Below are 11498 nucleotides of genomic sequence, written 5' to 3'. Positions count from 1 at the left end.
AATATCCCGGAAAGCAAGGATTTCCATCTGTTCTAAGGCTGCCTTCTCAGCGCCTGGTGCATAGTAATGTTGAATTCAAAGAATGAATGAATGAATGAATGAATGTGCAAGGCCCTAGCTCTCAGTGCAAAGACCACAGACCAACCAGAAAGCATGAGACACAGAGGCCACCCTGCCCCCGCCCTGCCACCAGCCACCACTCGCCTCATGGTTTTTTAAATAATTTGTCTGTTGTTTTTAATTGTTGAGGCAGTAATACTTGGTTCATGAAACTGCAATATACAGAGAGGTGAAATAAATAGCTTATATATATATAATATATATAATATAGCTGGTTTTAAAATATTCCCTTATCATTGGTGTACTAGGTCACGTGAGTCACGGAAGGTCGATAGCAGCATCCTCCAGAACTGCGAGCAAGGCAGGGTCACCATGATTGGACGAGGCGTCTGTCGTCGGGAGGTCGAGGCGCGGAGAATTCCCAGGGGCACGCCTTCCCTGCGCGGTGTCTCGGGGCAGCTTGCAGCGGACAATAAATAAATGACTGCAAACCAGAGAGCGATTTTTGTTGGAGTTTGGGGCAGGAATAGAGGATTGGGAAAGTTAGGGGGAGTTTGTTGGTGGGCGGAGTACTACTTTCTCTTTGTTTTTCTTTTTTTTTGTTTTTTTTTTTTTCCTTTCAGAACCTTTGGGAAAAAGGACTTTGGTTTCTCAAAGTGTTGGTTTCCTCATTCAAGTCCTCCTCTGGGGACGAGTTTAGAGTTGTCTGTTCCTAGAGAGAGACAAGCACCTGTGGGTTGACTACAGTCCCTTTGCGTGAGTCTTTTGTCATCGGGGGTTTCAAGTCAACAATAAAATCCTTATCACCCCTCCCCCCAAGAGTTTTGGTTCAGTTTTTGTCTTCTTTTAAACACAATGTACAAAAATAGAGCTTCTTCCTTATTTTTCATGTAAAAATATTCCTCTGATGCAGTTTTCTGGGAGTGTGAGTGTGGCCAGGGCGACCTGAGGGGCCGCGGCGGGGTGGCCTAGGCGGGGTGTGTGGGCCGGATCCGACGGGACCTCTTGGTCACCGTCGTGTACTTGAAGGGCTTCTGAAGCTCCGGCTGCCCCTTGGGGTAGCGCTTCATGAAATGCACGTCCTGCTGGTTCTCCCGGGTCTTGGGGCCCTTCCGCGGCCGCCCCTTCTTGGTGAAGCCCACGTACCAGCCGGAGTACTTAGCCGACATCAGGGCCGTGTAGTTGTTCTCCAGAACCTTCTCGATGAACACACACTCCTTGCTGGTGCCATCGGGCTGCAGGGGAGAGAGGGGGAGTGTTCAAGAAAAAAATGACTCAGTTATGCTTGCCAAAGCACAGCGAGGAAGGTTTTATTCAGGACCATTGCGATTGTTGTAGGGACAACTGTAATGAAGTTTTGCAGTGGGGGAGAGAGATTGAGCTTAACTCTGAATACGGCACAGGCAGGTGGGGGTTTATAGCCAAGGAGCAGAGTGGAAAATGACTAAGAGGAAACATCGAGGGTGTAGGGGATTCTGACTAAAGCCACCTAACAGAGACTTTGCTGAGGACAGGCCAGGGTGACCAGACATCACCTGAGGGATGGAAGAGGATGAGGACCCTGATCATATATCAAGAGTGGGGGGTCCTTGCTAAACTGACTTAGCAGGGCTCTTGCTAAAACTGGATTTTACAAAGTGCACAGATGGGCATAAGAGAAGGTTCAGGAGCCTGACTCTAGTTTGGCCAAGTGAAGACTCTTTGTTAGGAGGAGAGAGAGGAGACAGCAGGTACAAGGGGCATGGGCAGGAGGCTGTGGCTGGGGCAGCACAGGACAGAGAGCCTTCACTTCCTGGATCTGTGGAGTAAACTTTTGTTACTGGCCCCTGCATCTTTCCCCCACCCCACAATTAGGTAACAGACTCCCATTGTCATTCAGAAATCTATTCCTTCCCCACTCTCCACCCAGATAGCCCAAGGGCTCCACTTCATCCCTACCAGAGCAAGACATCCAGACACTATTTTCCCTGTGGCTTCAGTGATTGGCTCACAGGTGAGCAAGTGACCCAAGCCATCCAATCAGTGTTCCTTGAGACCTTTTCTAGGCAACCCCAAACATAGGTGGATTTAAACCAGAGGAGTTTGTAAGGCTGAAGCAGAGGCAGCCACTTTATCACCATGAGGGGAGATCCTGTCTGACAGTGAAGCCAGCACAGATGAAGCAAAGCCAAGGAGGAGAGAAGGACAGAAACTACGTCCTGGTCACATCATTTGGGCTCTAGATCCAGCCACGTCTGAAGCTCACATTACCTCACGGTTATGTCGGCCAATAATGGTTCGTTTCCTTTAAAACAGGTGATACTGTGTTCTATCGCTTACAACAGAAATGAGTCCTGATAGATTTGCATAAAACCTGACATTAAATCAGCTACTCAGCTGTAACTCAACTCCACTGTGATCTAGTTAAATATAAATTACATGTCATGTGGGATGTGGTGCATTTTAATACTTGGTATGAAGTAAGGTGGGGGCCTCCAAAAATAAGAGATTTCGCATGGCCAAACTCCAAACTGTGCCGTCCGTTGTGGGATCTCAGGCTCCTGGGCCGATGTGTGAACTCCTTGGGAGCCTGGGTCTGCTGGGCAAGGAGCACTAGATTTGGAGTCAGAAAACAAACGACCTCTAACACTTCCCTTGTGTAACCTCAGGCCAGTCAGTCCCACTCTGTAAACCTCAAATTCCTCACCTACCTAATGGGAACAATGACTTCTGCATCATAGAGACACTGTAGGAGTGATGCTTATAAATGAATCTGACACACAGTAGGAGCTTGCTAGATGATTCCTGAACGGCAGCTGTTCCCGACAGGGCTGGCGTGCCTTCCTTGGATCTGATCTGGACAGGGGGTGGTGAGGAGGCAGGGTGTTAGTCTCCTCTCTGAGACAGCCGAATTGCTCGATGGGGAAGAGTGGGAAACACAAAGTTGGAAGGCCTGAATTAGCAGCACTCGAGTTTCCAACTAACATCTCCAAATTTAGGCCGGGCCCACTCCTCGTTACGGACAGATGCCCAGCCAAGCTGGAAGCCCAGCGGTCTGGCTGTGTGTGGAGACTGAGGTGCGAGTTCCAGCCTTTTGTTTGAAGTGGAAAACAGGCTGGAGCTTCCAGGAACGTTCACCTTTGAGCAGAGGGCAAGCTTGGGCCCTCCAAACAAAGTGCTGAACTTTGCAGAAAGGGACAGGCAGGGTAAGAAAACACTCTCTGGAAGATGAGATCTTTCGAGGAGGCTGCAGAACAGGCATGGGCAGACCTGGGACACACACGTGGGACCCAGAGGACAGTATGGGTGGCGTGAGCAGCGAAGGTCTACTGTGAGGAAAGCCAGGGTAAGTGTGCAAGGCAGGTGGAGAGGAGTGGTCCCTGGGCTCTGGGTACCCCATGGAAAATTCTGGAAGCTGTGTGTGCAACCTGAATCCAGGTTCTTTGCCTGGTCTCAACCAAATAGTTGGAGCAAACAGAACAAAGGCTACACCATGATGCTCCCCCATCCTAGAATACCTGCCACTGCCTGGAAAATGGCTTTCATCCCTCCAGGCTCAGCTCAAAAACTGCCTCCTCTGGGAAGCCTTCCAGGACTTCCCTTTATCTCCCTGGACAATTCTTCTTCCTCATTCAAGACTCCATTCAAGCGTCAAGCCTTAATGGGCTCACATACTCCATCTTCTGAACCCCATTTCTCCTCCCCATGCCCCAACAGAGAAATTCCATATCTGCCTGCCTCCGCATTAGCCCAAGTGCCTGCTGAGGTCAGGGCTGCTTCTCAGTTCTCTTGTTTCTGAGCACAGGTCTTAGCTCAAGACAGGGGTGCCCCGAGCATTGGGGGTTGAACGCATTTTCATTAGGATGGAAACGGTGGGATGACACATGAAAGGGGTTTCCTCCTGAAGAAAACAGACTCTCCCTCCTGGATGTGTTATAAATGTCCCAGAGACAAGCAGAAGCTATGAGAGGTCCCTCCTGAGACACACTGATTAGGGAGACAAAGCAAGCTGAGCCCTAGAAATTGTCTCGCACACTTGGTCTCCCTACTCAGTCATTAACCATTTATTGATTGCCAACTACAGGCCAAACATTGCTACTTCCATTACTGCATTTCATCCTCTTCTTCAGCTCTGCTTGGTAGAAGAAAGCAGAGCTCGGAAGCAAATTGGCCTTGCCCAAGGTCATGGAGATTGTAAGTGGCAGAGCTGGGATTTGAACCTGCCCTAGCCACTGCAGCTCACTTCTCCTCTGCCCAGTTCCAAAGAGGTCCACAAGGGGGAAAGGTGAGGAGCAGGTGCTGCCCATCAAAACATCTCGCCTCCCCCAGGCCCACATAGCCACCATTGGCACAAAGCGAGGTTTTGGATGTACAAGGAGCTACCCAGTGCCAGTCACGCGGGCTCAATGCACGTCTGGGTTTACTTAAAAGGGCTGAAGAGCTGGGCTTTGGGCTGAAATTCACGAATCTTGGGAACCAGCCCTGGGGCTATGATGATCACAAGTTCCCCTGCGTGACCTCAGGCAAAAATGGATAAGAAGCTAACAGCAGGCTACATCCGGGCTTGACGCTTGCCTCTGCTCCTGGCTACCTCTATGACCCTGCTCACCACAGCAGAGACTCCAAAAACAAAAACACCTGTGCTTGGGCCCGACCCCCGGAAACTCTGACTTCATTGGTTCAGGCAAGGCAGAAGCATCAGTATGTAGAGAGTAAGTGAATATTCCATCCCAGAACCCTGATGATGTAGCAGAATTTGATCTCTTTCCTACTACCACCTCCAACCTCTTGCTTCCCAAACTGGAGCCCTAGTCCTTCCATTTGATCTGAAGATGGAATCCTGATGACCTCATCTGGCCCCTAGATCCAGTCTTACCTGAAACTAGAACTACCCCCTGGACTGTTGGTTTTTGTTGTTGTTGTTTGCTATATAAGCCCCGTATTCCCTTTTTGCTTAAGGCATTTTAGGTTAAGTTTCAGCCATCTGCAACCAAAGCCATCTTAACAAAGATGTGCTGGTGGGCAGAGCACTCCCCTGCCCTGAAAAGGTCTGTGGCTCTATGTTGCCCCAAAAAGGACTCATCAGTGATCGCAATAGGTGGTGGCAGATGAGAAAAATACAATCTGGGTTGCGTCTCCAGAGATGGGGAAAAAAATGCCTAGCACATCATGCTAGACACTCAACAACTGTTTACAAAATGAAAGGAAGCGCCACCTCCTGGGCCAGGTGACATGGGTTCCAGAGGGTAGCAAGGAGAAGGGGGGCCGCCTGAACATGCAGGGGCTGGGGACACAGCTTTGGCATCTGATTGGTACAATGCAGCAGAAAGAGTAACTCCAGCAAGGGCCTGCAACCTCTGGAAAGCTCTGTCAAGGGCTCGATGCAGGTACCCTTGCTGTGGCCACAGATGTGCAGGGTTGGCACACAGATGGCCCAAGGAAGCTGCCCCATTGAGCCACTCCAAAGGAGTCGGCACTGGAGCTGAGACCAGGCGTTCCCACAGGTGAAGAAGTGACCTCGTGACCTGGCTCCAAAGGGGAAAGGGACTAACACTTAGCAAGTGCCTACCTGCCTACTAAGTGCCCAGATTATCATTCCCATTTTACAGATGAGGACGCTGAGGCTCAGCAAGGCCAGGGCGCTTAGACTCCCTTGGGTTGATGTGAATAATTCAGGCTGTAGCTTAAGAGTCAATCCACAGACAGCAGGAACCATGTTTCTATTTCTTTGGTGCCCCCGGAGCCCTTTGGCCAGGTACACAGAACTCAGATGAATGGATGCAGAATCCGCCCTCAGGGAGCTCTCAGTGTGACAGAGGATGCAGGCACAAAGACAAACAGTGACAACCCAGGTTAGCAGACAGGCAACAGAGGGCTGTGCGAGGGACTGTGGGGCTCCGGGGTGGGTGGGCTGACAGAGGAGTCAGGGAATGACCAGCCAGGACTCAGGGCAAGTGGACAGAGGGAAGGGCAGTCCCGGCAGAGGGCACAGCATGGACAGTGCCCGAAGGCCCCGTCCATGGAACAGTGCTCAGTGCCACGCATCTGGAGCATAAGGAATCCATGTGCCCGGGGAGGCTCCCCAGGGCCTTCGGTGTCCCATAGCAAGGTGGGGGGACCCATGGATGGGTTTGGAGCTGGGTGGGGGTGGAGGGCAGGTCATGTGCCGCCCTCCAATGCCGTATGTGCTGTAGAAAGCCGAAGGTGGGCAGCGCGGAAAGGCCTGGAGATGCAGAAGCCACACGCCAGGCGGCTGGGGCAACGATTTCCGGGATGGTAGGAGGCCAGAACAGAGGCGGTGGCAGGGGTTAGGGCAGGAGGGGACTCCCAGGACCTAAGGTCCGACTGGGCAGGGAGGCTGTGGAGAGGACCGCAGCCCAGGAGCCAGATTCCCGCCTCGGGGGCCAGAGAGCGAGGGGGCGCTGGGCGGGGCAGAGGTCAAGCCTGGACAGGTGGATTTGGTGGCGTCCTCGAGTCCCCCGGGTGGGCCCAGAAGACAGGAGGCTGGCAAGGGTTGGGGTCGGGCGTGGAGGCCCGGGCGGGAGCGGGGGAGGCGCCGGGGGCCGGGGCCGGGCCTCCCTCCGCTGCGCCAGGGTGCGCCGCGCCAGCTGAACCGTCACCAATATTAATGACGGGAGAGAGGGCGAGGGGGCAGGAAATCGGAGCCGGCTCCTGTGGAAGCGGTGACTCAGCGGCTAGCCCGCGGGCGGGAGGCGGCCGGCGGCGGGGTGGGGGGGCGGCCCGAGGGGACGGGGCTGCTCTTTTGACCCCCGCGCAGCCCTCCTGGGGTCAGGATGCCGGGAACAGCACGCAGACGGCGAGGGCGGGCCGCGGCGTGGGCACGGGCACTGGCGGGTGCCGCTGGCCCCTGCTGGGGGAGAAAGAAAAACGAGCCGAAAACTCAAAGCAGGTTGGGCCTGGGAGGCGGCCCAGGCGGGCAGGAGAACAAAGCGCCTGACGCGGGGCTGGGCCGCGCCGCCACAGGAAACGACCGGCCAGGCCAGGGGGACCGGCCAGGCCAGGGGGACCCGGCGCCCGCGCCCCAGTCCGTGGCCCCGGCCCCGGCCCCGACCCCCCTCGCCGGCCGGCCAGCCTCGCAACGGCGGAAAGTGAATCACTAATTAAAACCACTCCTCGGCATCCCGGAGCCGCGCTCTGCGGATTACTATTATTTTGCTCTTTGAGAAGCCTCAGTTGGTGTGGGCAGTGCGGCTGGAATCTTTTCCTTCCAAACCGGGCTTTGAATCCCGCCGAGCTGTAGTGTGGGACCTGGGACAAGTGCCCGGGCGTGGCCAAGCCTCGGCTTCCTCATCTGTGGAATGGGGATGGTAGCGGTGGCAGCCTCCTGGGATTCATTGGGAGCGTTTCAGTTCAGTGCCAGGCAGAAAGTCAGTGCTCAATTAGCGGAAGCTATTATGACAGTAATTATTAACAAAATAATGCGACAATGCCCTGGCTGGGATCTCTGGCCTGTTACATCCTCCCCGGCCTCTTGGTATGGGGGAAAGGGAGAGGGATAAGACTTGGGGGATTCAAAAAATCAAAAACATGGCTTCAGCAAGACTGAAGTCATCTCCCCCACCCCCAACAAGATGTAATGAACCGCAAATAATCAGCCAGGGCATTGCCCCCAAGCACAAGCCCATCCCCCTTAGAATCCAGGCCTACCCTCCACCCCACTCCACCTGTCCAGGCAAAACCCCCTCAACCCTGGTTGTACAAACTGCATATGGGAGTCAGTCCCTGCAGAGAGAAGGGGACAGAGAACCTGACCCTACCATAGAGCTCCTGTGGATAACACCTTCCATTGGAACACCCAGAGGAAGCCAGTTCATGACTTTTGCAAACAAGCGCGCCCAGGAAACGAACAGGGGTGCTGAGAAGCAGCATCATTGGAGACTCAGATCCCCACACACGTGGGTCTCCCCAACCCGAGGGTCCCCCCAACCTGCACCCCCACTCCTGCCCCCACCCTAATTTGTTAAATGCAGCTCTCTTGCCAGTTTCAAAGTAATAAAATCTTTCTGAAATGCTAGAACCAAGAGGCCCAGCGCTGACGAGGCGGCCAGGTTCCAGAGGTCACTGCTGCAGGACGGTAAGCCCCTGGCAATTGTTAAAACGATCGATGCAGCCACAGCCCTTGGCCTGCCGGTTCCTTGCTCCCAGACGTCAGGGACATGTAGCCGGGGTGCCCCAGAGCCCCCAAGGATTCTCCCACTACCAAGCAAGCCAGAGCTCCACACCCAACAGGAGAGACACATCCATGGATACCTCGGCCTGGTGAGTTCAAGTGCCCGGGGAAGAGAAGTGGGGGATGGGATGGGGTGAAAGGAAGAGATTACAGTCTCTCTCTCTCTCTCCTGTCTCTCTCTCTCTCTCTCTCTCTCTCTCACACACACACACACACACACACACACACACACACACACGGCCTGTTTTCCATTTGGGACTGACAGTGCCCTGGACACATTGTTCCAGTTCCCAGAGCTGCCAGAGGGGAACCCCAAGTTCCCAGGAATCCCAAACCATCACTCACCTTCCCCACGAGCTTGCCTTTGCGGTTCATGCACAGGTAGAATTCCGTCTCCTTGCCCTTGATCCGGACTTGACTACCGAAGGTGTCTGTCTCCACTAGGAGCTGGGCTTCGAAAGGCAGAAGGAGAACAAGACACATTTTATTACCAGGGGCAATGGCTTGGTCTAAAGGCTCAGTGACATGGTCCCTGGTCCTATCTTTGGTCCCTCACTCCCCCAAAATCAGGCATGGGGAGGCCTAACAAGTCCCACAGGACAGATGCCTAAATAACCACAGAGAAGTCAGAGAAGTAGCTGTCCCCTGCCCCTCAGGCAGGGAGATGGAAGCTGCCTATCACCTGTTCCCTTTCCTCCAGCCTCTCTTGGCTCCACTTGGGATCCAGATGGCTCCAGCCAGAAGGGAGTTCTGCCCCCTGTGGCTGAACACCAGTGTGCCCTTCTCCCCATCGTCACCCACCTTCCCCAGCCCCTCAACTCTATTCCACCAAACAGGACAAAGAACCGTGCAAAAAACCCATTTCCCAAAGCAGGACAGACGGCCATACAAAAAGGCCATTCTCCCAAGCAGGACAGGCGGCCATGCAAATAACCCCATCCCCCAAACCCAAAGCAAGACAGACAATCAGAAAAATAACCCCATTCCCCAAATCAGGACAGATGCCATACAAATAACCACAGAGAAGTAGCTAAGGGGACCAAGGGGACAGATAGACACAGATGCAGGCATGTGCACGCACACCTCCCCTGCCTTTCAGGACGTCAAGCTATTTCCTCCAAAAGTTAGGTCTGTGGCCCCTTCCTGCAGGGCAAACATCTGGAGCCCCTGCTAGTGCCCCCGGCACCTTTAACCTGGCTATTCATAGCAGGAAGGGCACAGGGAGTGAGGTGTGAGCTCCCTAGGAAAGGGTATGCAGGATATTCCACTGCCGTCCATGGAGGCCACCAAAGCTGAAGGGTAACTAACTCCCAGGAGCCCAGAAATCCCAATCAGGACCGGATCCCCACTGGGATTCCCCCCAGGGTGGGAGACCCCATGCTACACCATCCATGCTCCACAGAGCCTCCCTCAGGATGAGGGGTCCAGAGCTGATCCCCCAAAGCCCTGCCTGAACAAGGACATCAAGCAGGCAAAGAGTGACTGTCCCTTGATTAGGTATGCTGTGTCCAAATCTTTTCCTCTCACTCCACCAGCCCACATTTTTCTCCCCAGTACGCTGCTGTGTGACTTTGGGTAGGCCACGCGCCCTCTCTTAGCTCTCTCTCCTCTCTGGTCTTAAACCGCTGTGCCTGACTCCCCAATACCAGCTGCTTTATTTGCCTGTGACCGCCCCACTCCCAATTCGTGCACTCTTTTCCCTGACCCCTTGCTTCCTAGCCCCTGCCCCTCCCTCACCCACAAAAGTTTAATTTCAGTGACAAGGGACTTGCTTCTCCATAACAAAAATCATAGCCCCAAATTCCTGAGTACAGTATCCTTGGAGCCACAAAGAGTATACCTCAGTGCCCCTAAAATACACTAGGTATGATTTTAATTAAAAAATTTACAAATATAGACCCTGGTGCCCTGCTGTGAAAATTAAAACCATCTGGAACTTGAGATTTCCAATAATTAATCTAGCCCTCCTTTGACACCACTACTAATTAAAATACGATACCCACCTTTCCAAGAGGGAAAAAAAGAAGAATTTACATAAAATTTAAAGATCTAACAAGAATTTAGTAACTCTAGAAACAAGGGGAGGCACATTCTTCTCTCCACCTCCCCCGAGCCCTAGTCAACACTGACTCAGGGATATTAACCAACGCTGAGATGGCGGTGGGCGCAAGCCCTTGATCCTCCTTGTTCCCCTTAAGTCAAACTCCGTCATTTCCTCTGTGAGCTCCCTCCCCAGGGCCAAACATCACAGCAGCTCTGAAACTTGCTTTCTCCATCTCTTCGTAAATCTCAGGCCCCACAGGGGGTGAGGAGTTATGGGGGAATCAGGACAATTTCAGGTGCTTCTGATGAGGGGAAAAGGTGAGAGCTTTGGGGTGCACAAATCTGGATATGAATCCCTGGCCCCAACTGTATGACCGTGGCCCTCAGTTTCTTCTCCTGTAAAATGGGGGTATAATCTTCAATAGTTATTGGGAGGATTATACAAAATGATGCTGTGAAGAGCTTAGCACTCTGTTCTCAGGGAGGGAAAACTCAATAAATGTTGTTTAAGTTTCCTACAAACTGCAAAAACCAAACTGTTTTCCCAAAAGAAAAGAAAAATGAAAATATAGTGGAAGGATATCGGATGTGTCTGCAAGGGTGGAGGAGCAGCAAAGCTTCCCTCCCCAGGTCTTGCACTATGACCTGAACTTCCCAGCATCCTTGAGGGCTGCAGACATCCCACACTGCAAAATGGACCAGAAAATGCCTGGGGCTGGGGCTCACCGGGTCTAGTTTCATTCTGGCATTGCCATCCTAGGCTATGTGACCTTGAGTAAGCCATACCCCACTCTGAGCCTCAGTTTCCCTACCTGTGCAAGGGGGAGGGGCTCGACCCTACTCTCCTTCTCCTTGGGATTAGGAAGTGAGGTCTAGCAGAGGGGCAGGGATGGGAGATGCAGGAAGTAGGTAAAGCCACTGAGCTGGGGCCCAGACAACCCCAAGTAGGCCCAAGGGAGAGACTCCCTCTTGGCCCTTCCCAGCACACGCCTGGACCTCTGTCCTTGGAACAGTTCCTGCTATGCTCCCCTTAGAGTGCACTGAAGCCATCCATCCTGAGATTGGGTGTCTTTGTCCCCATTTTACAGTGTAGGAAACTTAGGTTCAGAGCAGCACCCAGTAACAGGGACTGACCTCAGGACTGCCTGCCTCTTTCTACTGGGGCCTGGGCTCCAGGGGAGAGGCCCCCAGGTCTGGAGGGACAGGCCTCCCAGCACAACCCCCA

General features: G+C 53.3%; 1 protein-coding gene across 1 annotated transcript in view; it reads right to left on the bottom strand.

The window, feature by feature from the left end:
- Positions 1 to 642: 642 nt before the first annotated feature.
- FGF18 (fibroblast growth factor 18) overlaps positions 643 to 11498 on the bottom strand; it is a 37235-nt gene continuing 26379 nt past the window's right edge. The window contains exons 4-5 of the mRNA XM_016954191.4: positions 8576 to 8682; positions 643 to 1295 (exon numbers count right to left, since the gene is read on the bottom strand). Coding sequence (XP_016809680.1) covers positions 1029 to 1295; positions 8576 to 8682 — 374 coding nt within the window. The 3' untranslated portion in view covers positions 643 to 1028. The remainder of the gene's footprint in view (positions 1296 to 8575; positions 8683 to 11498) is intronic.

This window comes from Pan troglodytes, chromosome 4 (assembly GCF_028858775.2).
Source record: "Pan troglodytes isolate AG18354 chromosome 4, NHGRI_mPanTro3-v2.0_pri, whole genome shotgun sequence".
Lineage (NCBI taxonomy): Eukaryota > Metazoa > Chordata > Mammalia > Primates > Hominidae > Pan > Pan troglodytes.
This window is presented reverse-complemented; position numbering and strand designations above follow the sequence as displayed.